General features: G+C 39.5%; 1 protein-coding gene and 1 pseudogene across 7 annotated transcripts in view; one reads left to right on the plus strand and one right to left on the minus strand.

Annotated features, from left to right (window-relative positions):
• Nucleotides 1-27992, plus strand: part of STRN3 (striatin 3) — a 136397-nt gene that overhangs the window by 52565 nt on the left and 55840 nt on the right. For 6 of the 7 annotated variants that reach the window (XM_055361350.2, XM_055361348.2, XM_031002012.3 and 3 more), the window contains exons 2-4: nucleotides 21625-21728; nucleotides 22173-22246; nucleotides 26936-27017. In XM_055361350.2, the coding sequence (XP_055217325.1) occupies nucleotides 21700-21728; nucleotides 22173-22246; nucleotides 26936-27017 (185 nt within the window). In that variant the 5' untranslated portion in view covers nucleotides 21625-21699. Of the gene's footprint in view, nucleotides 1-12950; nucleotides 13908-21624; nucleotides 21729-22172; nucleotides 22247-26935; nucleotides 27018-27992 lie in introns of those variants that run through there. The other variant, XM_055361349.2, reaches the window with a different exon arrangement.
• LOC129526755 (HIG1 domain family member 1A, mitochondrial-like) lies at nucleotides 13242-14630 on the minus strand (annotated as a pseudogene).

The raw sequence follows: 27992 nt of genomic DNA on the forward strand, positions 1-27992 counted from the left end.
TTTCCTTTTAATGTCCATGGGTTCAATAATGAGGACCCTTCTTTCATGTTTTTTTTTTTTTTTTCCGAGATAGAGTCTTGCTTTGTTTCCCTGGCTGGAGAGCAATGGTGTGAATCTCTGCTGACTGCAACCTCTGCCTTCTGGGTTCAAGCGATTCTCCTGCCTCAGCCTCTCGAGTAGCTGGGATTACAGGCGCCCACCACCACACCTGGCTAATTTTTTTTTTTTTTTTTTTTGTATTTTTAGTAGAGATGGGGTTTCACCATGTTGTCCAGGCTGGTCTTGAATTCCTGACCTCAGGTCATCTGCCCACCTCGGCTTCCCAAAGTGCTGGGATTACAGGCGTTGAGCCACCATGCCCGGCCTCATTTCTGATATTAGTAGTTTGTGTCTTTCTTCCTCTTTCTTCCCCTTTCTCCGTCTTTCCCCCGTTTTTTGCTAGCCTGGCTAGAGTTTAATCCATTTTAATGATCTTTTCAATGAGCTGATTTTATTGATTTTTCTATGGTAATTTTTTTGATTTCTGTGTTCTATTTTTTATTATTTCTTTTGTTTATAATGCTGTTCTTTGATTTCCTAAGATGGAAGCTAAATTGTTGGTTTCAAATCTTTCTCTTTTTTTTCATTTATGTATTTATTTTGAAACAGAGTTTCGCTCTTGTTGCCCTGCCTGGAGTGCACTGGCACGATATCTGCTCACTGCAGCCTCTGGTTCAAGCGACTCTCCTGCCTCGGCCTCCCAAGTAGATGGGATTACAGCCACCCACCACCATACCCAGCGAATTTTTTGTATTTTTAGTAGAGACAGGGTTTCACCATGTTGGCCAGGCTGGTCTCAAACTCCTGATCTCATGTGATCCGCCTGCCTCGGCCTCCCAGAGTGCTGGGATTACAGGCTTGTGCCACCATGTCCGGTCAATTTTTGTATTTTTAGTAGAGATGGGGTTTCACCATGTTGGCCAGGCTGGTCTCAAACTCCTGAGCTCAGGTAATCTCCCCACCTTGGCCTCCCAAAGTGCTAGTATTACAGGTGTGAGCCACAGTGCCTGGCTAAAATATTTTAAAACTTATCCTGATACTTCTTTGACCAGTGTTTCACTTACAAGTATGTTTAATTTCCTATATGCTGGGATTTTCTAATTGTCTTTCTGTTACTGATTTTTAGATTTAATTCTGTTGTGGTCTGATAGTACACTGTATGAATTCTAATCTTTTAAAGTTGTTAAGATGGGTTTTATGGTCCAAAATGTTTTTCTTGATGAACATTCCATGTGAGTTTGAAAATAATGTTGTTCTGCTGTTCTTGGATGAAATACTGTGTAGATATCAATTAGATCCAGCTGATTGATGATGCTGTTCAGTTGAACTGTATCTTTACTGGTTTTCTGCCTTGCTGGATCTCTCAGTTACTGGTAGAGGAGTGTTGTAGTTTCCAGCTATAATAGTGGATTCATGTATTTCTCAATTTTTGCTTCTCCTATTTTGACACACTAAGGGTTGTGTTCTTGGAGAATTGACCTCTTTCATTATGTAATATCCCTCTTTATCCTGGATAATTATCCTGGTTCTGAAGTCTGCTTTATCTGAAATTAATGTAACTATTCCCACTTTTAAAAAGTTAATGTTTCCATGGTATAACTCTCCCCATTCATTTACTTTTTGTTATTTTCTGTGTGTATACTTAAATAAAATTTATTGTAGGCAACCTGTCTGGCATTTTATTTTTTTAATTCACTACAACAGTCTCTTTTGATTGGCTCATTTAAATAATTCACATTTAAAGTGATTATTGATGTAGTTGGGTTAGTACCATGTTGGTAACTCTTTTCTATTTTTGCACTTGTTCTTTGTTTATAATCCTCTTTTTCTGCCTTCTCTGGTTTGAGAATTTTATATGACTGCATTTTCTCTGCTGTCTTAGCATATGAACTGTAGTTTAAAAATGTTTCTTTTAGTAGTTATCCTAGAACTTATAAAACATTTACAACTAATTCAAGTCCACTTTTTTTTTTTTTTTTTTTTTTTAAAGAGCCAGAGTCTGTCTCTGTCACCCAGGCTGGAGTGCAGTGGCACCATCATAGCTCACTTGTAGCCTTGATCTCCTGGGTTCAAGTGGTCCTCTCACATCAGCTTCCCAGATAGCTGGGACTATTGGCATGTGCCACCACACCTGGCTAATTTTTTAAATAAAAGTTTTGTAGACATGCAGTCTGGCTATATTGCCCAGGCTTCAAGTCTACTTCCTCTTTCTTTTCTTTTTTCTTTTTTCTTTTCTTTTTTCTTTTTTCTTTTCTTTCCCTTTCCCTTTCCCTTTCCATTTCCTTTCCTTTCCTTTCGTTCTTTCGTTCTCTTCCTTTCTTCTTTTTTTTTTTTCAGTAGGGGGGAATAGGTAGCATTTGGTTGCATGGAAAAGTTCTTTTGGTGATTTCTGAGATTTTGGCGCACCTGTCATCTGAGCAGTGTACACTGTAACCATTGTGTAGTCTTTTGTCCCTCACTGCCCTCCCATTTTTCCTCTCAAGTCCCCAAAGTTCATTATATCATTCTTATGTCTTTGCATCCCCGTAGCTTGGCTCCCAGTTATGAGAACATACAGTGTTTGGTTTTCCATTCCTGAGTTGCTTCATTTAGAATAATGGTCTCTCCAGCTCCATCCAGATTGCTGCAAATGCCATTATTTCATTCCTTCTTATGGCTGAGTAGTATTCCATGGTATATCACATTTTCTTTATCCACTCGTTGGTTGATAGGCATTTAGGCTGGTTCCATATTTTTGCAGTTATGAATTGTGCTGCTATAAGCATGCGTGTATGTGTCTTTTTCATATAATAATTTCTTTTCCTCTGGGTAGATAACCAGTAGTGGGACTGCTGAATGAAGTCACCTTTCACATAATATTATATTGCTTCACAGGCAGCGCAGGCACCTCATAGTGTAGGCATACTTCACATTAGTGCATTTGCAGATACTGAGTTTTTTACAGTTTGAAGGTTTGTGGCAACTCTGTGTCAAGCAAGTCTGTGTCATTTTTTCCAACAGCATGTGCTCACTCTGTTAGCATTTTTTGGCAATGAAGTGTTTCCTTCTGTTTGTTTGTTTATTTATTTTTGTTTTAAGACAGTCTTACTCCGTCACCCAGGCTGGAGTGTAGTGGCGCAATGTCAGCTCACTGTAGCCTCTACTCCCCCCAGGCTCAAGTGATCCTCCTGTCTCAGCCCCCTGAGTAGCTGGGACTACAGGCGTGTGCCATAGCACCTGACAAATATTTGTTTTATTTATTCATCATTTTCAAGGTTTTTTTTTTTTTTTTGTAGTTATGCTATTTGGGGTTCCTTGAGATTCCATATGAATTTTATGATGGATTTTTCTGTTTTCTGCAGAAATAAAGTTGGGATTTTGATAAGGATTGCATTGAATCTGTGGATTGCTTTGGGTATTGACATTTTAACAGTATTAAGTCTTGTAATCCATTAACATGAGATATGTTTCATTTATGTCTTAATTTTTTTCAGCATTGTTTTATAGTTTTCATTATATAAGTCTTTCACATCCTTGGTTAATTCCTAGATATTCTTTTTGATGCTATTGTGAATGGAATTGTTTTCTTAATTACCTTTTCAGATTGTTCATTGTTAGTGTATAAAAATGAAACTGATTTTTCTGTGTTGATTTTGTATTCTGTTACTTTGCTGGATTCATTTATTCTCATAGATTATTATGGAATCTTTTGAGTTTCTACATCATATCTGTGAACATAGTTTTATTTCTTCCTTTCCAGTTTGGTTGCCTTTTATTTCTGTTTCCTAATTGATAGGAATTCTAGTACTATATTGAATAGAAGTGTGAAAGTGGATCTCCTTGCTTTGTTCCTGATCTTAGAGAAAAAGCTTTCAGTCTTTCATCATTGACTGTGTTAGCTGTAGGTTTTTCATATATGGCTTTTATTATGATGAAGTAGTTTTCTTCTATTTCTTGTGTGTGGAGTGTTATCATGAAAGGGTGTTGAATTCTGTCCAGTGCTTTTTCTACACTGAGATAATCATGAATTTTACTTCATTCTGTTAATGTACTTTCTTACATTGCTTGATTTTCATATGTTGAATTATACTTTCATTACAGGAATAAATCCCTCTTGGTCACGATGTGTAATTCTTTTAATATGCTGCTGAATTCAGTTTGCTAGTATTTTGTTGAGAATTTTAGTATCAGTGTTCACAGGGGATGTTGATTGGTCTATAGTTTCTTTAGTGTCTGTCTGCCTTTGGTTATCAGGAGCAGTACTGGCCTCATAGAATGAGTTGGGTAGTATTCCCTTCTCTTCAGATTTTTGGAAAAGTTTGAGAAAGATTGGTGTTAGTTATTTAAATGCTGGTGGAATTCACCAGTGAAGCTATCAGATTCAGGGCTTTTCTTTGTTGGGAGATGTATTTGTGTAGAATTGGTGGTTACTAATTTAACTTTAATATCTGATTTTAGTAATTTGAGTCTCTCCTCTTCCTCCCTCCCTTCTCTCTCTCTCTCTGTCTCTTTGTCCCCCTCTCCCTCTCTGTCCCCTTCTCTCCCCCTCCCCCCCACCTAAAGGGTTGTCAGTTTTTTTGATCTTTTCAAAGATTTGACTTTTGCTTTCAATAATTTTTTTTTTCTATTCTGTTTCATTGATCTCTGCTCCAATCTTTATTTGCCTCTACCGGCTTTTTTGAGACAGAGTCTGACTTTGTCACCCAGGCTGGAGTGCAGTGGTGCAATCTCAGCTCACTGTAACCTCCGCCTCCAGGGTACAAGTGATTCTCCTGCCTCACCCTCTTGAGTGACTGGGATTACGGGCGGGTGCCACCACACCTGGCTGATTTTTGTATTTTTTGTAGAGATAGGATTTCACCATGTTGGCCAGGCTGATCTTGCACTCCTGACCTCAGGTGATCCACTCGCCTTGTCTTCCCAAAGTGTTAGGATTACAGGCATGAGCCCGCACCCGGCCTAATCTTTACAATTGTGATTCTGAAATAAATATTATATAGCTCTGTTGTTTGCTGTAAGTTCATTTTAGACACACTTTTCGTTGTGGGAGGCATTACAAGTTATACTCCATTACAAGTTAAATAGAGATAGGGTCTTGTTCTTTTGCCCAGCTGGAGTGCAGTGGTGCAATCATAGCTCATTGTAACGTCAAACTCTTGGGCTCAAGCTTTCCTCCCCACTCAGCCTCCCAAGTAGCTGGGACTACAGGTGTGCACCACCATATCCAGCTAATTTTTTTTTTTTAATTTTTTGTAGAGATGGGGTCTTGCCATGTTGCCTAGGCTGGTCTTGAACTCCTGGCCTCAGGTGATCCTCCTGTCTCAGTGTTATAAAGTTTCGGTGCCGCAAAAGAAATAACACTCGAATATAAAATTTTCTTTTTAATTCTCAGCAAGGCAAGTTACTTCTGTATAGAAGGGTGCGCCCTTACAGATGGAACAATGGTGAGCGTACACTTGGACAAGGGAGGGGAAGGGGTTCTTTATCGCTGATGCATGTGGCCCCTTGCTGCTGTGTCATTCCCCTGTTGACTAGGGTTAGACGCACAGGCTAAACTAATTCCGATTGGCTAATTTAAAGAGAATGACAGGATGAGTGCTTTGGCGGGGGTCAGGGCAGAGCAGGTAGCAGGTAACTGGAATGAGTTAGGGTGGAGCAAGTGATTGGAACGTAGATTGGAGCAGGTGAGTCAGGGTGGAGTAGGTAATTGGAATGAATCAGGGTGGAGTAGATAATCGAAAAAGATTGCTTTACGAGGAAGTTTAAGTTTAAAAGTAGAAGGCAAAGAATTGAACATACTGACATATTCTTTGAAAAGAAATTTAGAACTCATGTCTAACAATCCCTCCCCTTGTGTTTCCTTACAGCTTTCTTTTCAAACTTTTTTTTAACATGTCTTGGCTTAGTTGTTTTGCTTGACTTTCTAAAAGAAGAAGCTTCTCTGGATAAGGTGGAGGATAGTTAAGGGAGGTTTTAGTAAATGCCATTTTTATGAGCCTCTGCATCTACTTACGGATGCATGGTATGACACAGCACCCGACAAGAATAAGTACACCTATTATGGCTGCAAGGGAAGAATTGAGGCTATTATTCCTTTCCATTTACCGAACTACTTTTTTTTTTAGCCATCCTGTAAAGGGGTCATTTACCCCCGAGTTGCTGTCTAACTCATTGGATAGAGCAGTGAGACCTTGCAGTGCTTTTGTTATACTTTTATTAGGGGCGGTGCTGTTTGGGATGAAGGTATAACATTGAGTTTTAATCATGACGCAAACTTCTCTTTCTACTAATATCGTGTCTAAGGCTATCCTATTTTCCTAAGCCATCTAGCTGGTTGCCCCTAATTGTTCAGCTATTCCTTTAATAACATCTCTAGTGTAGTTAATAAATCGCTGTTGGTTGTAATAGATGTAGTTTATCCAATCTACATTTTTGTCACTCACCAAAATATTGACTCAAATCCTGCAGCTATTTGATTTTGGGCTTTAAATTGATCTGGTATTCCTCATGGGACTTTAATTGTGTCTAAATAGACGTGAGAGTTGAAAGACCTATAAGGGGCTTCTCTCACTTTACGATGTCTTATTTTTCCTTTCTCTGGTTGATGAAATGGCAGGGTGAAAGGGATAGCCAATTGGACTAAAGCACAAGTACCACTCCAGTTGTTTGGCAGAGTGTCCACTGAAGGTCCGCCACAATACCACCACACATCTGCTCGGGGATGAACAAGGGCTGACTGATTGATAAGCTCTTAAATTCTTAAGCTCACTTCATCCCTTCAGAACTCCAAGGAACGCTGTTTCCTCCATGTTGTGAGAGACACAAAGTGAACTTAGTGTTGGGAGATGGAGGCTGGATGGCCCTCGGGGGCTGACCCGCAGGGTGCCGGATTTTGGGATATAGCAGAGAGAGAGCTTGGCAAGACTTATTACTCCAGGCTGTAGAATCCTGGCAAAGAGCTACCATGCAGCCCTTGCCTGGTTGACTGGAGGACCACCTTAGTGGAAAGGGGACAACCTGGGCCTCCCTGCCGTGCGCACAAACATAACAATTGCTTTTGTTTAATGTGCGGGTGGAATATTTGATCCATTCCAACCAGGCATTTACATCTTGGTATCTTGTCTCAATTGCCAAAGTTTGTTTTAAGTCTTTAACTTTTACCATCGCTATCTTGGCCTTGTCCTTAGATGGAGAAGGAACAATGGTTCCCTTGTGAGAGGTTTTGGAAAAAGGCTTAGAAGCCGGTGCAGGCGGTGGGGGATCAAAGACATGCATTTTAAGGAGTCCAATAGGGTCTGTCCTTGAAACCTCAGCCCCCATACCATAAAACTGGCATAAAGAAGGGAACTGGCTTAGAAAAGGGAAGAACTCTGGGGGCTTGAAATAATAGCCTGTATAGGGTTGCATTGGTTTAGCTGACAGCTGGGGGGTGCTGTCCCTTTAGTAAAATGAATGTATGGTTTTAGGAAATTACAAAAACTGTTTGGGGCAGTCTATCCTTGCTCTTTAGTGGTCCACAGAACGTTGGACCAACTGCAGCATAAAAGCTCTACATCGGGGGGCCAGACTTCTGGTTGACACTCGGGTCTTTATCGAAATCTCCCCGGATTAAAAGGTCCCAATTTACTAATGTCCATTCTGAGGAGAGTCAGGAGGGACAAGGTACTTTTCTGAAATAGAGAGCTGTCTTTGACTTGGCAAGTCCCCACAGGGTATAACAGGGCAAGCATTAAATGCAGTAGTTTGAGGTGAAATTGACTTGGTGTTAATAACTAGATGGTCAGCAATAGAGTGAGAAAAGAAGAGTAATAGAATAGATGAAAAAGTTAAATTTTTCTTAGCTTTGGTTTGGTAGGGTTTTCCCCTGGGACTGTGGTCCATGACTCTGGAGGGGCGGGTGGCGCTTTGACTTAGGTGTGGATGAGTCCATCCCTTTTTCGCTGTACGAACAGCAGTCTTGGTGGTTAGCAGCACAAGGTAGGGTCCTTCCCATGCTGGCTCAAGTTTTTCTTCTTTCCACTCTGATGAGAAGGTGATCTTCAGGCTGGTGCTGGTTTACTGGAGATTCTAGGGGTTGTACCTGTGCTAAAAGACTTTTAGTTTTGAGGGAAAGGAAAGTGGAAGATAAAACCAAGTATATAATTTCTAAGAAATTGACCTTTTGTTTTAAATGTGGGGACATCAACAGTGGACTTTATATATAGTTTTTGGTGCCTTCTTACTGAGAAATTTCCTTTAGCACCTATTTTTATTAGTTTTTAGACCAAAGAAAGCCAAACAACCATTTTATATTTAACAATGCTTCCTGTATGATTTTTATACCAAATAATCTGAATTTCACCTTTATATTAGTGTGTTATTAATGTTAATTTTAATAAAACCTTGTAGACATATTTATCCAATTTTTAATGTCTGAGCATAAGGTAAGATTTTTATAGACTTTTTTTTTTTTTTGGAGACAGAGTCTCTCTCTGTGGCCCAGACTGGAGTGCAGTGGCGCGATCTCAGCTCATTGCAAGCTCCGCCTCCCGGGTTCACGCCATTCTCCTGCCTTAGCCTCCCGAATAGCTGGCACTAAAGGCACCTGCCACGATGCCCGGCTAATTTTGTTTGTATTTTTAGTAGAGACGGTGTTTCACCATGTTAGCCAGGATGGTCTCGATCTCCTGACCTCATGATTTGCCCTCCTCGGCCTCCCAAAGTGCTGGGATTACAGGCGTGAGCCACTGCGCCCAGCTTATAGACTCTTTTTAACCTTTTTTATAATTTTTGTTAAACAGCAGGTTAGTGCTTTAAGAAAAACCTGTTATGCTTTTGTTTTAATATCCAGTTCACAGAAAAACTGGATGATACCTCTTTGGCTAATATGTTTACACACAGAATTTCCTTTACAATTAACGTTTTAAAACTTGCTTAAACCTTTGAAACAAAATATATATTTTTTTAACCTTTTAATGTAGGTAAAAATTCAGATTCTTGTGCCTCCTTATAGTCTTTTTACCAGAAGTATATTTTACTTTCCTTACACGCTTTGCACATAAACTGTTTCTTCTATAGTTTTACATTTAGGAGGCTTAATTACTTTTAAATTATACAACATTTCTTGCATAAATTTCCTTTTATAACCTTTTTTTTTCTCCACAACTTTCACAGATAATTCTTAGACATGCCTTAACTTTCTGACTTGCCGCAAACATCCTTTTTTTTTTTTTTTGAGATGGAGTCTCCCTCTGTCGCCCAGGCTGGAGTGCGGTGGTGCCTTCTTGGCTCGCTGCAACTCTGCCTCCCGGGTTCACGCCATTCTCCTTCCTCAGCCTCCTGAGTAGGTGGGGCTACAGGCACCTGCCATCATGCCCGGCTAATTTTTGTATTTTTAGTGGAGACGGGGTTTCACTGTGTTAGCCAGGGTGGTCTCGATCTCCTGACCTCGTGATCCGCCCGCCTTGGCCTCCCAAAGTGTTGGGATTACAGGCATGAGCCACCACGCCTGGCTTTTTTTTTTTTTTTTTTAAACCAGTTAATCTTATTTTAGGACAAGAATTTACCATATAACATTCTTTTTACATAAATTCTCTCCCCCCAATTTCTTTTTTCTTTTTTTTTTTTTTTTTTGAAGATGATAATCATTCTTTTCTGAAGTGAACTTCATGTTGGTGGACTAGACTGTCTAAAGCCATAAGATTAGAAGTTAGGATAATACATGTTTCACTGTTAACTTTTAGCAAACTTTACCTTTGTTGAAAACCTTTTAAGTTTGGTATTTCAATTATTCTTTGCTATTAATAAGACCCTGTTTAGTCCACATTAACTTAGAATTGGTATTGATGGTTCCTTCCTAGTTTTGTAAGTACTTTAAGGCTTGGCTGAGTGCAAATAGCTCACACGTTTGAGCAGACCAGTTATTAGGCAGTTTTCCTGACTGCTTCTACAGGAGTTTCCCTATCAATTACTGAATACCTGTTGTTCCCCCGCCACCCCAGTCACCTGGGAGGAAGTCGTGTTCTGAAGGGGCTTCCTCCTAGGTCTGGTCGGATCTTTGTATGGTAATTAAGATTTCAATCCCCTGTTAGGAAACCTTCTGGGTTAAGGGAATTTTCAGTGGTTAATGATAAATCATCTTTTTCTAACAGAATAGCCCTATAATTTTAAGATTTTTGAGTTAGTAAGCTACCTTTTTGCTTTTTGACTTAGGATAGTTCTGAACTGGTGAGGTGTGCTCACAATGAGGTTTCCTCTAAAAGTTATTTTTCTACTTTCTTCTGTTAGCAAAGCAGTTGCCGCTACAGATAGAATGCATTTGGGCCATCCGCGGGTTACTGGGTTAAGGATTTTTGATAGGAAGGCTACGGGTTGTCAGTGTCCTCAGTGCTTTCGGGCTACGCCCTTGTTTACACTGACAGCAAGATGGTATTGGAGTGTTATAGGGTCACGGAGAAGACCTTCAATTATTAACTATAGGTTTTAAATTTACCCTGGCTCTTAAAGGAATAGGGTACACTGTTTTTCTCTTTACTACTACTATTTTTCTCTTTCTCTGTTTGACTTTGTCTCTTTCTCTCTCTCTGACTCTCTGTCTCTCTGCCTCTTTCCCCCTCACCGCCTCTCTTTCCCCCTTCTCTCTGCCTCTCTTCCCCCCAACCCTGCCCCACCCTCTCTTTCCCCTCTGTGTCTCTCTGCCTCTAGGGTAGGGACCTGCGGGAGTGGAGCTACTCTAATACCCAAGAAGAAAGGAAAAGGTGGGGTGAGGGGTTATGTCAGGTTCAACCCTTGAAATTAGCGGAAGGCTCAACCCCTTAACACCAGGGATGTCTCACCTTGTGTGTCCCGGAAGGCTCAACCCCTCAAACCAGGGGTGTCTCACCTTGCCTGTCCCGGAAGGCTCAATCCCTCAAACCAGGGGGTGTCTTGTCTTGCTTGTCCTGGGAGGTTGACCTGCTTCCCCCCTTTCCCCTTCTGAAGGTCCTTTGCACACTTCCCACTCGTGCTGTCTTCTCTGGCTGCTCCCCTAAGGGAGAATTAGGCCCCTCTTAGTGTTGGCATGCTGGTATAAATCCCATGGCAGGATTTGCTCTAAGCCATATGAGGTAGCTATGGAACCGCGGAGAGGACCCACTCACTCCGTCCAGCAGTAGGACTTGTCACCATCCACACAACACCGCAAGCAGGGTTGTTGATGATCATTCACGCACGCACACATTTAGCCCTCCAGAATTTGACCACAAAGGAAGTACTTTACCAGCTCCTGCGGCTTCTCCTTCCTTGGCCTGTGCACAGTCATCGCAGCAGTATGTGAGGATCCTTTAAGCTAGGTTGCTGGCCAGTCCCCCACTCTGCGTTGCTGAGAGCTCGGGTTATTCCTCGCACTGGGTAGGTCTTGATTTCTCATCCCTGAGGCTGCCACAATAGGGCAGGGTGCACCTCCTCACGAGAGAGAACCAGAGACTGTCCCTGGTGGGGAATGTAATCCTGGATGAGCCCCCACATTGTTATATATAAAGTTTCGGTGCCGCAAAAGAAATAGCACTCAGATATAAAATTTTCTTTTTAATTCTCAGCAAGGCAAGTTACTTCTGTATAGAAGGGTGCGCCCTTACAGATGGAACAATGGTGAGTGCACACTTGGATAAGGGAGGGGAAGGGGTTCTTACCCCTGATGCACGTGACCCTTTGCTGCCATGTTGTTCCCCTGTTGGCTAGGGTTAGATGCACAGGCTAAACTAATTCCAATTGGCTAATTAAAAGAGAATGACAGGGTGAGTGCTTTGGCGGGGTGGTCAGGGCAGAGCAGGTGGCAGGTAATTGGAATGAGTTAGGGTGGAGCAGGTGATTGGAATGTAGAGTGGAGCAGGTGAGTCAGGGTGGAGTAGGTAATTGGAATGAGTCAGGGTGGAGTGGGTAATCGAAAAAGATTGCTTTACGAGGAAGTTAAGTTTAAAAGTAGAAGGCAAAGAGTGGAACATACTGACATATTCTTTGAAAAGAAATTTAGAACTCATATCTAACACTCAGCATCCCAAAGCACTGGGATTACAGATGTCTGGCCCCATGCACTTTTGTTTGTTGGTTTTTTTTTTTTTGAGATGGAGTTTCACTTTTGTCACCCAGGCTGGTACAAGCAATTCTCGTTCCTCAGATTCCTGAGTAGTTGAGATTACAGGCACCTGCCACTATACCTGGCTAATTTTTTTAGTAGAGATGGGGTTTCATGATGTTGGCCAGGCTGGTCTTGAACTCCTGACCTCAGGTGATCCATCTGCCTCAGCCTCCCAAAGTGCTGGGATTACAGGCGTGAGCCGTCGCTCCTGGCCTCTTTTTGTTTTTTTTTAGAGATGGGTCTTGCTGTGTTGCCCAGGCTGGTATTGAACTCCTGGCCTCAAGTGACCTTTCTGCCTTAGTCTCCTAAAGTGCTGGGATTACAGACATAAACCACTGCACCCCCATGCACTTAAGGAGCCAACCAGTCTACTAGGCAGGCAGAAGAAAGTAAATTAACTGGGGTAAATAGGACTCCTATATAACATCCAAAGCATGTGGGATTCTGCAGCAAACTGGGAGTACTTCTGGATTGGCCTGCTGTCTTCTTTAGAACTAATTTCATTATAACAGTTTAAGAAGGTGGATATTTTTACATAGTCAATTGCATTAGGTGACATATTTCTTTTCTGTTAACGTGACTCCTCTGAATGACCTAGTTCACTAGTGAACTAGTGACTAGTAATTTGGTCACCAAGCAAATCAAGCCTGCAAGAAAGGAAGTCAATACTCAAAATAGTGTGTTATCGTCTGAATTCCATCAAATAACGTGTTTTCTGTGTGAACACTTAACCTCAATAATGACATGTCTAACTAGAGCAAGCTCCTGCAACAAGACAAAGACCAAGACAGCACCAAGACCAAGACTCTCTTTTTTTTTCTTTTTTTTTTTTTGAGAAGGGGCCTTGCCCTGTTGTGCGCTGGCTGGAGTGCAGTGGTGCTATCTCGGCTCACTGCAACCTTCACCTCCGAGTTCAAGTGATTCTCCTGCCTCAGCCTCTGGAGTACTTGGGATTACAGGTGCGCGCCACCACAGCTGGCTAATTTTTGTATTTTTAGTAGAGATGGGGTTTCACCCTATTAGCCAGGCTGATCTCAAACTGCTGACCTCAGGTGATCCGCCCACCTCAGCCTCCCAAAGTGCTGGAATTACAGGTGTGAGCCACTGTGCCGAGCCTGCATCTCTTCTTCTAAGGCTTAGGTTTTGCCCATAATTCTCAGTGCATGGAATAGTTGACACCAACAGTCATTGTTCCCATCACAAAGCCTTGGGCTGCCACATGCATGTGGATCAGGTGAAGGGACATTTTAATATTTCTCCTGCTCTTCAATTTGTATATCCACTGCAACAATTGCTGCAAAACCTGCTATTCCAATGGGGGACAAATGGTGCCTCTTTAGCTTTTTGGATACGTTTGGATCCCTGATCATCATATGAAGAAAGAGAAACATCTGTGTTGGTTGGTATGGAAATTGCTAGAAGAATCTCTCAAGAGCAACAAAACCCTCATGATCCAACTGGCTTCAAATCCCAGCTCCCATGCCCTGTCTTCTCTTGTGTGTGGTTTTTTGTTTTTCTTTTTTAGACGGAGACTCACTCTATTGCCAGCTTACTGCAACCTCCACCTCCCAGGTTCAAGTGATTCTCATGCTTCACCCTCTCGTATAGCTGAGACTACAGATGCGCACCACCACACCTGCCTAATTTTTGTATTTTTACGAGAGATGGGGTTTCGCCATGTTGGCCAGGTTGATCTCTAACTCCTGACCTCAAGTGATCCACCTGCCTCAGCCTCTCAAAGTGTTGGGATTACAGGCATGAGCCATCGCACCTGGCTCTTTTCTTGTTTTTTAATGTAAGCATTTATATCTATAAATTCCCCCCTGCGCATTGCTTACATTGCATCCTCTAAGTTTTGGTATGTCCTGTGTTTGTTTTCATTTGTTTCTGTTACCTAATTTTTCTTCTTTGAGTGTGTTGTTTAATTTCCATAAATTTGTGAATTTCCAGTTTTCTTTTGTTATTGATTTCTAACTTGATTTTTTTGTGGTCAGAGAAGAAACTTTGATATCTGTCTTTTTAAAGTTATTAAGACTTGTCTGAGCATAGTGGCTCATGCCTGTAATCCCAGCACTTTGGGAGGCCAAGGTGGGCAGATCACTTGAGGTCAGGAGTTTGAGACCAGCCTGGCCAACATGGTGAAACCCTGTCTCTACCAAAAAATACAAAAATTAGCTGGGTTTGGTGGCGTGTGCATGTAGTCCCAGCTACTCGGGAGGCTGAGGCAGGAGAATCACTTGAACCCAGGAGGTGGAGGTTGCAGTGAGTCGAGACTGCACCACTGCACTCCAGCCTGGGTGATAGAATGAGACCCTTTTTCAAAAAAATTAAAAAGTTATTTAGACTTAACTTGTGACTCAATTTACATGGTCTGTTCTGGAGACTGTCCCATGTGCACTTAAGATGTGTATTTTTTTGTTGGGTAAAGTGTTCTGCATATGTGTGTTAGAGCTAGGTGATTTGTTGTGTTCAGATCCTCTATTTTCTTCCTTACCATTTGTCTGGTGGTTCTAACCATTATTTAGAGTGGGGTATTGAATCTCCAACTACTGTTGTCTGTTCTCCCTTCTATTCTGTCAGTTTTGCTTCATACGTTTTGATAATCTGTTACGAGGTGTGTGTGTGTTTATAGTTGTAATATCTTCTTGTCATTATTAGTGTAGTCATGTGTCACGTAACGGCAAGAATGTGTTTTGAGAAATGTATCATTAGATGATTTCATCTTGTGAACATCACAGAGTATGCTTACACAAACTAGATAATATAGCCTGCACTTGGGCTATATGGTATAGCCTATTGTTCTGAGACCACAAACCTGTATAGCATGTTACTGTACTGAATACTATAGGCAGTTGTAACACAATGGTAAGTATTTGTGTATCTAAACATAGAAAAGGTATAGTAAAAAAAAAATGGGCCAGGTGCTGTCACTCACACCTGTAATCCTAGCACTCTGGGAGGCTGAGGAGGGAGGATTGCTTGAGGCCAGGAGTTTGAGCCCAGTCTGGGCAACATGGTGAAATCCCATCTTAAAAAAATAGAAAACTTAGCCAGTCATAGTAGTAGGTGCTTGTAGTTCCAGCTGCTCGGGAGGCTGAGAGGGGAGAATCACCTGAACCTAGGGAGGTTGAGGCTGCAGTGAACTGTGATCGTGCCACTGCACTGTGGCCTGGGTGACAGAGTGAAACCCTGTCTCAGAAAAAAGAAAGATAACAAATGGTATAACTGTGTAGGGCACTGACCATGAATGAAGCTTTTAGGATTGGAAATTGCTCTGGTTGAGTCAGTGAGTGGTGATTGAATTTGGAGGCCTGTGGCGTTGTCTCTCTTGTAGATTGTATAAACACTGTATACTTAGACTTTACTAAATTTATGTGAATTTTTTTCTTCAATAATAAATTAGCTTACCATAATCATTTTACTTTATAAATTTTAATTTTTTCAGCGTTTTAACTCTTTTGTAATAACACTTAGTTTAAAACAAGCACATTGTACAGCTATATAAAAATATTTTCTTTTTATCTTTATTCTATTAGCTTTCTTCTAGTTTTTAAAATTTTGATTTATTTTTACTTTTTAAACTTTTTTTTGTTAGAAATGAAGACACAAACACACATATTAACCTATGCCTATGTAAGGCCTAGGAAGGCCTAGGTTAATATCATTGTCTTCTACCTCCACATCTTATCCCACTGGAAGGTCTTCAAGGGCAGTAACACACATGGAACTGTCATCTTCCGTGACAACAATATCTTCTTCTGGAATACTTCCTGAAGGACCTGCCTGAGGCACTTTTGCAGTTAACTTTTCTTTTTATAGGTAGGAATACACTCTAAAATAACGATAGAACCAGGCACGATGGTTCACACCTGTAATCTTAGCAACTTGGAAGGCTAAGGCAAGAGGACCACTTGAGGCCAGGAGTTCAAGGCCAGCCTGGGCAACAAAGCAATACCCTTCTCTACAAAAATAATTTTTAAAAAATTAGCCTGGCTGGTGGCCCGAGCCTTAAGCTGAAGCAGGAGGATCACCTGAGCCCAGGACTTAGAGGGTACAGTGATCTGTGACTGCACACTACAACCCAGTCTGGGTGTCTCAAAACAAAAATGTATAGTAAATCAACTGTAGAATAGTCATTATTGTCATTACAAGTATTGAGCACTGTACATAATTATATGTATTGTACTTCTGTACGACTGACAACACAGTAGATTTGTTTATAACCATCAGGACAAACGTGAGTAATGCGTCTAATGCGTCCCACTACAATGTTACAATAGCTACGACTTCTAGACTTCTACGACTTCACTAGGCGATAGGAATTTTTCAGCTCCATTATAATCATATGGGACCCCTGTTGTCTATGCAGTCTGTCATTGACTGAAATGTCATGTGGCACATGACTGTATATAATGTTCTTTGTGTCTTGTCTTTTTTAAAATTTTAAGCCTATTTTGTCTGATATTAGTATGGGAGATTGACAGATTTTTAAAGTAAGTATATTAGGTTTTGTGGGCTACAAAGGGTTTGTGTTGCCTATTCTTTGTTTCTTGTTTTATGGTACTTTAAAAAACATTTTTAGTTTTAGGGCTATGCAAAAACAAGCCTGGGATAGGTTGCCAATTCCTCTTTTATCTTGAATAAAAATTTTTTAATTGTAATGAATTTTTAATCCTTTTCTTTATGGCTAGTGTTTTTGTCTTTTTCAAGAAATCTCCCCTTAATCTGAAGTTGTGATGATACTTGTTATATCCTAAAAGCATTACTGTCCTGCCTTCATATTTAGATCTGTAATCCTCCTGGAACTGTATGAGGCAGAAAGTATCAGGCAGATGTTTATTTTCTTTTTTTCTTTTCTTTCTATTTTTTTTTTTTTTTTTTTTTTTTTTTGAGATGGAGTCTCACTCTGTGGCCCAGGCTGAAGTGCAGTGGCACCATCTCAGCTCACTGCAAGCTCCGCCTCTCGGGTTCACGCCATTCTCCTACCTCAGCCTCCTGAGTAGCTGGGATTACAGGCACCCACCACCACGCCCGGCTAATTTTTTGTATTTTTAGTAGAGGCGGGGTTTCACCGTGTTAGCCAGGATGGTCTCAATCTCCTGACCTCGTGATCTGCCCGCCTCAGCCTCCCAAAGTGCTGGGATTACAGGCATGAGCCACCGCGCCCAGCCTCATTTTCATTTTTAGCCCACATTTGGATTCTCTATTACTAAGCACCATTTTTGAAGCAACCATTTTTTTCTCAATGTTCTGCACTGCCATCTTTCATAAATCATGTGATCTTCTATGCTTTAGTTTGTTTCTGGACTTTCTGTTCTGTTTCTTTGGTTCATTTTCCTATCCCTGAGTCATCAGTGTCTTAATTTCTGCAGTGTTATATCTTATTGTTTAGTAGAGCAAATTCTATCACCTCATTCTTTTTTTTTTCCTTGAAACTCTGTTGCCCGGGTTGGAGTGCAGTGGCCTGATCATAGCTCACTGAAACATCTGCCTCCTGGGCTCAAGCAGTACTCACACATAGATGGGACTACAGGTGTATGCCACCACACCTGTCTAATTTTTGTATTTTGTAGAGATAGAGTTTTGCCGCGTTGCCCAGGCTGGTCTTGAACGCCTGGTCTCAAGCAGTCCACCCTCCTCAGCCTCCCAGAGTGCTAGGATTATAGGCATGAGCCCCCTGTACTCGGCCCATCTCATTCTTTATAATTGTCTTGGCTGTTCTAGGTAATTTGAATTTTTTTTTTGGTAAATTTTAGTATCAGCTTGTCAGGTTCTACACATACAAATTCAGAATTTGATTGAAATTAAATCTGTCAGTCAATTTGGGTAAAAATTGATATTTTTACAGTAGTCAGCTAGTCAGTTTAGGTTGTCTTTAATGCCTTTGTTGAATTCTTATATTTTCTGTATAAAGCTCTTGCCCATCTTTGGTGGTTTTTTCCTAGTTACTTTTATCTATTATAGTTTTGGAGATGGAGTCTTACTGTGTTGCCCAGGCTGGTCTCGAAGTCCCCGGCTCAAGCAATTCTCCCCCACCCCCCAGCTTCCCAAGTAGCTGGCATTATAGTCATGTGCCACCATGCCTTTTTTAGGTACTTTTATTTTTTGATGCCATGGGGAATGTGTTTTTTGAGGTTACTTTTAAAAGTGTTTATTTGCAGAGATGATGCTATAACATTGCTGAAAAGTAGATTGTTAATGATCCTGTACTAAGTGCTAAATTTATTATTTAATTGGTCATTATTATGTTATTATCACTATCAGGTATAACCTTTACCTTTTCAATCAGTTTACCCTCTAGATACGTGATGATATGAGGTCATAAGGTCAGTTCCAGTCATTATGACTTCTCTCTCATTTACTTGGTCCTCTTCCATGTATTTTTGGTTAATCCATGTGTTGTTGGTGGTGGTGTTTGTTTTGTTTTGTTTTTTTCTTTTCATTCAGGGTCTTGCTCTGTCGCTCAGGCTGGAGTGCAGTGGCAATCATGGCTCACTGCAGCCTCGACCCCTCCGCTCAAATGATCCTTCTGCTTCAGCCCCTCAAATAGCTGGGATAACAGTTGTGCACCGCCACACTCAGTTAATTTTTAAATTTTTAGTGAAGACGAGGTGTTGCTGTGTTGGCCAGGCTGGTCTCAAACTCCTGGTCTTAAGTGATCCTCCTGCCTTGGACTCTGGAAGTGCTGGGATTAGAGGTGTGAGCCACCATGCCCACCCTAGTCCACATTTTTTAAAAAGGTTTTGTTTTTAATTCTTGAGCCTTTTCCTTGTCCTAAATTCTCGCAAATTATTTCCTTTCAGCCGTCTGTTCAGTACTGCTTTGGAATTTTGCTTTTTGGTGTGTGGTTTGTGCTTGTCTATTTTACTAGATTGTCTAAGTGTGGATAGTTGGTAATACAAAAATTCAAAAAAAGGAAATGAAAACCAATTCTCACAACAGTATAAGATTCTAATAGGAAATACTACTGCTGGGTTGTCTTTTTTAAAAAGAATCCTCTTAGAGGACATTATGACTTTCACTTAGTTTCTATGCCTTTCTCAATCAGAAACCCACCAATTTTTACTTCTTCAGAAGCAGAATAATAAAACAGGTTTCCTTCAGCTTTTTGTAATGGTAATTTTAGAACACTTATTAGATCTGAAAATTGAGAGATACATAATGGTTCTATAGTATGGGCTTAGTGGTTTTTAAAAACAACAACAACAACAAACAGCCAACACAGGAGAAAACACTAGTCAGAATCTTTCTTAAAAGTGTATGACGAATTTGACATCTTTTCCCTTTGCTCCACAGCTTGATAGAGAGTAAGTGCTGCTCTTTTCTTCAGGATCATAGACTATTAGGTTCTGAACTTTTATTTTTCCTCCTAGTGCTTTTTAAAAATTTTTAAAATATGTATTTATAAGTGTCATGTAGCTGTTTATTTGTTTATTTTTATTTTTATTTTGTAGAGGTAGGGTCTTGCTTGTCGCCCAGGCTGGAGGGCAGTGATGTGATCATAGCTCACTCTAGCCTCACTCCTGGGCTCAAGCAGTTCTCCTGCTTCAGCCTGCCAAGTAGCTAAGTCTACAGGAACATGCTACCACGCCTGGCTAATTATTGATTTTTTGGTACAAACAGGGTCTCACTGTCTTGCCAAGGCTGGTCATGAACTCTGTAGCTGTTTATAGCTTCTCAGGTGTTAAGAAGTTGTAGATAATTTCATACAAACTTTTTTTAGGGTAACAGTTTTTTTTGATGACAGCAGTTATTTATTACTTAGGTGTTTTTATTAGTTGACTTGATTTAGCTGGTCTCCTTGGCTGATATATTTCTCTTGTAGAAATGAACACATCATAACTAAAGTTTTAACAACAATTTAGCTTACTGAATAGCTTTCTTTCTCATACTGAACAAATGCACCTGTGTCATCTCTGCAAGAACATTCTACCTCTTGTGAAAATTAGTTTTATTGTCCATGTGTAGATAATGGCAAATGTCCCCAGACAGTTGCCAGTCTCTTTCAACATTATTCTTTAGTGTGAGGTGGTTAAAGGAGGCTGACATATAGGGAAGGGCTAGAAAAAGGCAGAGAATTGCCTTTTTCAGGAAATAAGGATAAAAGGCATTTAAGGAAAAAAATTCTCTCACAGTGGAAAAATGACAATAGAAAGCAATGAGGTAATGGAATATATGGTGGCTTACTTAAACTATTTGTAATACTATGGCATTTACTGTTTCAAGAATTAAAACGGAATTTGGAGTGGGGTGGTACAATGGAAAGATTATACATTTTCTTTTCTCTCTTTTTTTTTTTTTTAAATGGAGTCTCACTCTGTCGCCTAGGCTGGAGTGCAGTGGCACCATCTCAGCTCACTGCAAGCTCCACTTCCCGGGTTCACGCCATTCTCCTGCCTCACCCTCCCGAGTAGCTGGGACTACGGGCGCCCACCACTACGCCTGGCAATTTTTTGTATTTTTTAGTAGAGACGGGGTTTCACCGTGTTAGCCAGGATGCTCTCGATCTCCTGACCTCGTGATCCACCCGCCTCGGCCTCCCAAAGTGCTGGGATTACAGGCGTGAGCCGCCGCGCTCAGCCCCTCTTTTTTCTTTTGAGACTGAGTATCGCTCTGTTGCCCAGGCTGGAATGCAGTGGCACCATCTCGGCTCACTGCAGCTTCCGCCTCCCAGGTTCAAGCGATTCTCCTGCCTCAGGCTTTCGGGTAGCTGGGATTACAGGCACCTGCCATCATGCATAGCTAATTTTTGTATTTTTGTAGAGAGGGGGTTTCACCATGTTGGCCAGGCCGGTCTTGAACTCCTGACCTCAGGTGATCTGCCTGCCTCGGCCTCCCAAAATGCTGGGATTACTGGCATGAGCCACGTGCCTAGCTCAGATTATAAATTTTCTAGTATTTCAAGAAAAGCTTTTGAAGTAATCTGTTTTTTGAAATAATATCTCATTTTCTGATGTATTTATCTACTTGTGGACATGTTTTTCGGTTCTTTGTGAATTGTATGTTAGGAATTAGGTGCCATTTTTATGTATGTTTTTCTTTCAAGGTTATGTGAAGGTAAAATATTAATATTAGGGATCTTAAGGATTATAAACTAGCTGATTTATAGTTATCTTTATTTTAAAAGGGATGTGTTAGATCTAACAAAGTTTGGACATTTTATGAGTTTTTTTTGTTTGTTTGTTTGAGACAGAGTCTCCTCAGCCTCAAGTAGCTAGGACTATGGGCACACACCACTACACCTGGCCAATTTAAAAAATTTTTTGTGGGGATGAGGTCTCACTATGTTTCATAGGCTGGTCTAAAACTCCTTGTCTCAAGCAGTCCTACTGCCTTGGCCTACCAAAGTGCTGAGATTACAGGTGTGAGCCATTGCCTGGCCCGTTTTTATGAATTTAAAATCTTGATATCATGAGTCAAGTGCAACAGTTTGTGTTTATTGTTTTCCATTTTTCAGTTTCCTATGTATGGTTAAGGGAAAATGTAAATAAATGCATCTTTTATATTTTTAGGCCCGGATTGCATTTCTACAAGGAGAAAGAAAAGGTCAAGAGAACCTGAAGAAGGACTTAGTAAGAAGAATAAAGATGTTAGAGTATGCATTAAAACAAGAAAGGTATGTGTGCCTCATTTTGTTACATGAATAAAGTAGAACAATAGTATACTCATGTATACCATTGTACTCTGTATTTGGCAGCTTTTTTTGAAAGGTACAAATCCTTGCCCGAATACATGATGCTGTCTTGATTTGATTCATACTTGGGAAAGAAAGGCAAAAGAGATTAAAATAATTCAATTGAAATGTGTTTTGTTACAGAATCTAAATTTTGGAACTTAAAAAAAAGACAAAGGATAATTGATCTTTTTTTAACTTTTGGGTATGTGTTACTTGGGAAACTTACCTTTTTTTTCTTTTACAGCAATATAGTCTTCAATGTTCTTTGCAAACAAAGTTTAAAGAAACAGACATTCATATTATGTTTTGTTATTGGAGTAATATAAAGCAAGAGTGACAAAAAGAAGAAGTTGTGATTTTACTAATTTGTGATTAAATTTTCAGGGCAAAATATCACAAATTAAAATATGGCACGGAACTGAACCAAGGTGACTTGAAAATGCCAACCTTTGAGTCAGGTAAACTTGCTTCTTCTGTTACTTTTTTTTTTTTTTTAATTCATTTTTTATGTAACAGACATGTTCTCTTTACCCGCATTTTGGTTTGATAATATTAGAGAATGACTATTGTAAACTGTCTAGAGTTTGGGAAAAAATATTAAATGAATAAAAGTAAATAGTTTCATGTACATCTTAATCCTGAGGCAACTTGTCTTATTATCCTTGAGTTGAAATCTGTGTAAAAGTGTGGTTGCATTTATGGTAGTAATTTGAGCTGAAAGGTAACAAAGTTAGGTATTATAGTAAATTTTAAAATTTTAGTTAATTGTTTTTGAGTTCAATATTAAGTATGTAGAGCTTGGCAGAAACACACACCATACACAAAATTTGCAGTTGATTTATTTTTTAGTCTTTAACACTTTCAGTCTTAGCAGCAGAACTTTAGAGCTTCCATTTGTTATCATACATATAAAATTAAGAGACCAAGATGGGAGTGGCATAGGTTTTCTTTGACCTGGCTTTTCAGTGGTTATGAAGGCTTATTCTGATGCCAAGAAACTATATTAGAATCTCCTCCTTGGAAAAAGCAAAAATCAGGAACAGAAACATGGAAGGTCTACTTTTTCCAAGCCATGATTATTATAGTTTTCTCTTTGTAGTTAAAGGGAGTAGAGTGACTTCACCAGAAAAATACCTGGTGAATTCAGAGCTTTTTTTTTTTTTTTTTTTTTTGACTCATTTTATTTCCAGTATGGCTAGAATATTCAGAAAATAAGCAGGCACTTCTAGAACTGTAGGGCTTGGTCTGTGTGTAAAGAAAGGAGGCTAGTTAAAGCCACACTGTGCCTGCAGTAGAGGCTAAGGAGAGTCAGAATTGGCTAGGTGGTCCCAGTATAACAGTTTGTATAAAGCAAGATAAGTCTTTTTTGCTCACAACTGAAATTGTGGCAAGACAATCTGTTTTTATCTGTATAAACCTAAATATTAAAAGTTCCTCAAATTGAGGAATAAAATAATATCCAACCAAGTATTTTCTTTACAGGACACACAATAACAGCGAAGTAAAATGTTTTCAGTTATGTAGAAAAATTCTTCAGGATGTTTAGTGGAAAACCAAACAAAGGGATGGGCAGAAGTATATCGTATGAACAAAATATTGTAAAATTATTTATGTCAGAGTATATATGGAGATAATATTAAATGAAACAATGTCGCCTTTTATATACCCCCAAAGAAATCAATATAAGAAAGAAAATGTACAAAATATTGATTTGATCATAGTAGAAGATATATAAGTATTTATACCCCTTTCTCAGTAAAATAAATAGATACAGCCTAAACCTAACCTTATAAACGGGTTATATTAAAATATAAGAGTTCCCTTTCTTCTACATTTGGAAAACAGATAATCAGATAGAATAATGGGCAAAAGACTTAAAAAGACACACCATAGAAGAGGATATATAAATGGCCAATAAATATATGAAATGTTGCTTGATTTTTATTAGTTATTAAGAAAATACAACTTAAAACCACAATGGAATACAATTAGACACTGACCAGAATGGCTAAAATGCAGAAGAGGCAATATCAAGTGTTGAGGATGTGGAGTAACCAGAATTCGTCGACATTGGTGTTAGGATTATGTATTGATAATGCTGCTCTGAAAGTGACTTGACACTATGACTGTTATTAAAGAGGATATAACATACCTAGGCCAGGTGCTGTGGCTCATTCCTGTAATCCCAGCATTTTGGGAAGCCGAGGCGTTGGATCACTTGATCCCAGGAGTTCAAGACCAGCCTGGACAACATGGCAAAACCTCATCTCTACAAAAAATACAGAAATTACCCAGGCTTGGTGTTGCATGCCTGTAGTCCCAGCTATTTAGGGGGCTGAAGTAGGAGGATTGCGTGAGCCCGGGAGGTCAAGGCTACAGTGAACTTTGTTCACACCACTCTACTCCCTCTTGGATGACAAAGTGAGACCCTGTCTCAAAAAATATTTATATACATACCCTATGATCCAGTAACTCCACTCCTCAAAAAGCATATATATGTTCATCATGAAGCTTGTGTAAGAATGTTGATAGCATCATTATTTACAGTGAAAATCTGGAAACAACTAGAACAGTCTTCAGAATTAGAATAAATGGATAAGTACATTGTGATATGTTAGCATAATAGAATGCTGTTTAGCAACAAAAGTGAGCAAACTAAAACTGAATGTGACAACATGGTTTAATCACATAAAACTGAAAATTGAAGAAATTATTATATTCAAAAATCTAGATAATTTTAGAAATCAAGATAGCATTCATACCCTTTTTGGAGTGGCTAGTGACTGGAGGGCACAAGAAAGGCTTTTGGGGATGCTGATAATGTTTTGTTTCTTCATCTAGGTACTGGTTACATGGGCGTGTTCAAAAATTCCTTGAGCTATACACTTGATGTACTTCAAGAATATCCTTAGCAACATTATTTATAATAGAAAATGGAAACTAATTTCAACATTAGGGGATTGGTTAAATAGGTATATATTTTCTATAGAATATTATGCAATCATTTTTTATGTTAATCTGTATTGCCATACAGAGAATGTTCAAGGTACATTTAGTGTCAGAAGCAGATGATAGTGCAGTATATACATTGGCACATTTTTAAAAAGGGTGGGGTTGTATTATGTATATTTTCAGGTAGAAGATAAGAAATGATAAACACTGAAGTACTACCAGTTGTTAATTCTTGGTAACAGGGTTTGGGCAGTTGTATATCTTGTTTTTTTAGTATTTTTTTTCTTCAGTGATTATGTGTTATATGTAATTTTAAAATGTTATAAATAGAAAAATCAGTAGAGGGACTATTAGAATGAAATAATTATTTCTGGAAATAAAAGAAATGCTTACATTTGGGATAGAATAAGAAGTGTTTTTTGTTTTTTGTTTTTTGTTTTTGAGACAGAGTTTTGCTCTATTGCCCAGGCTGGAGTGCAATGGTATGATCTTGGCTCACTGCAATCTCTGTCTCCCAGGCTCATGCAATCCTCCCACCTCAGCCTCCCAAGTAGCTGGGACTACAGGCACGTGCCACCATGCCTGGCTAATTTTTGCATTTTTTGTAGAGATGAGGTTTTGACATGTTTCCCAGGCTGGTCTTGAACCCGTGGGCTCAAGCGACCCACCTGCGTTGGCCTCCCAAAGTGCTGGGATTGCAGACCCTTAGCCACTGTTCCCAGCCAGAGATATTAAAAATTGGACTCTTAGGGTTAGAGAAATAATGTCTGAAGAGGATATTTGAATCACTACTAAGTGATTTTGAGGAGTCTAGGAGCCTCACAGAGTCTTCAACATTCAGTACGAGGGTTGATCTTCTAAGTCCCTCTCTTCTTCCCTGTGTCTTTATGTTAATAATGGGAACTTACAGGGAAGTATTTCTGTGATATAAATGTCAATAGTTTTAAATTTTGTTATAGAGATGCTAGTTGAGAGATTAATCTGAAATCATACTGTTTATTAAACTCTTTTTTTTTTTTGTTTAAGACAGGGTCTCGCTCTGTCGCCCAGGCTGTAGTGCAGTGGTGCAATCTTGGCTCACTGCAACCTTCGCCTCCTGGGTTCAAGCGATCCTTTTGCCTCAGCCTCCCGAGTAGCTGGGATTACAGGCATGTGCCGCCATACCTGGCTAACTTTTGTATTTTTGCTAGAGACGGGGTTTCACCATGTTGCTCAGGCCGGTGTTGAATTCCCGTGCTCAAGTGATCTGCCCACCTCAGCCTCCCAAAGTGCTGGGATTACAGGCGTGAGCCATTGCATCTGGCCTAAACTCTTTTTTTTTTTTTTTTAATGTGTACACTTTGTTATCTGAAAATAAAATAATGACTCTTTACCTATAGTAAAAACTATTTTCTGGTTTAATTTTAGTTCCAAAAAAGGAACTTAGCTAGATGAAGTCCTGTTATGTAGACTTAAGGTCCACTGATACAGACCCCAAATTAAGGTATTCAATATTTTTGTGTATGCCTAATATCTTAACAGTGTTGATTTTGAATAGCTCATATAATACAGCTTTTTAATTTCAAAGGCAATCGACTTAGCAGAATTCTAGTAGTTAAAAAAAATTAAATTGCCAGGCATGGTGGTTCACACCTGTAATCCCAGCACTTTAAGAAGCTGAGGTGGGTGGATCACTTGAGCCTAGGAGTTTGAGACCAGATTGGGCAACATGGCAAAACCTCATCTCTTCAAAATACAAAAATTAGCTGGGTATGGTGGTACATGCCTGTGGTCCCAGCTACTCGAGAGGCTGAGGTGGGATCTCTGGAGCCCAGAGAAGTTGAGACTGCAGTGAACCGAGATGGTGCCACTGTACTCCAGCCTGGGTGACAGAGTGAGACCCTGTCTCAAAAAAAGAGAAAAAATCAGTTTTAATAATATTTTATCTCCTGGGCGTTTGATTCCTTGATACTAATAAAGTACACTTGGGTTTCCCCTGTTTTAAAATGGGGGACATAGTACTTAAGTCATTGGGTTATTAGGACAAACACATTTAAAATGAGTGACCCACAGTTAATACTTAGATGAAAGTTAATTTTTTCCTGTCCTTTATAAAATAGGTATGTTTTTATGGGAATTTATCCCTAAGAAAACTTTGGCAATATTTTCAGGAGTTGAAATAATGTATGTAAAACTTTTTTTTTCTTAATTTTTAGAAGAAACCAAAGACACAGAGGCTCCCACAGCACCTCAGAATAGCCAGTTAACGTGGAAGCAAGGCAGACAGCTTTTAAGACAGTGAGTAATTACTTACTTTCAGCCTTCTTTAAGGATCTAGGTATGAAAGTGCTTATACTGAATCAATTTACAAGTAAAAAATCATATTGGGACAATGTGTATGTTTTTTGTATTGCTGCTTTTTTTGCTGTGTAGATGCTTGGATCTTTTTAAAAGTTTGTTTCCTCTGAGTTTCAGGATGATGTTGTCTTCTTACTTGCAGGGTAGAATGTCCAAAAGACTGGATGACTTGAGCAGAACAAAAACAATATAGAATTCATACTTGATAGAGCCCTCCATTCCTTTCAGTGCAGAATTCACACATTTCTTTTCAGTGTGGGTGTGACCGGTCTAGAGGATGAATTTAGTTGAATTCATCTGAAACTTTTCAGAAGTGGATTGCCAAATCTTCCTTTCAGTTGAATTTTTAAGGAGCTTTTTTGAATTTTGAATTACTCGCTGTATTGGAAGTATTTCTCTGGCAAATCTTTTTTGTCTTTCATGTATTATTTTCCTTATATTTTGAAAATTTTGGGATTTGTAGCCTACTGATATCCTGGGTGATTTTCAGTTATTCAGCCTTTTCTACTGTAGGTATCTTTACCTTCACTCTTGATCTTGTAGAACTATCTTTAGAATATTTCATAGTCTGGACAGTCATCATGCATTCCACCTCCGACCACTGTGTTATTTGCCCTCTGACTTTACCATGATTTTTAAATCCTTAACTATATAATTTTTCTCTTTAGCTCTTCTACCTATGGTTGCTTTTATTTTATTTCTGTTTCCCTAGCTCTAGCTTAGACTCCATAATTGATCACCCTTATCTAGTATTTTCTTGCTGCCCACTGTTTACTACTTCCTCACCAGTCATTTTACTAAATGTACCTGAAAAACTCTAGCCCTTGTTCACTCTGTCTGTCTCTTTCTAGTTAACTCTTGGATAAAAACTACAGAATCATGTGAATACTATTATGTATTCATAGTTTCCTGTCC

Source organism: Gorilla gorilla, chromosome 15 (assembly GCF_029281585.2).
Source record: "Gorilla gorilla gorilla isolate KB3781 chromosome 15, NHGRI_mGorGor1-v2.1_pri, whole genome shotgun sequence".
In the NCBI taxonomy this organism is placed as follows: Eukaryota; Metazoa; Chordata; class Mammalia; order Primates; family Hominidae; genus Gorilla; species Gorilla gorilla.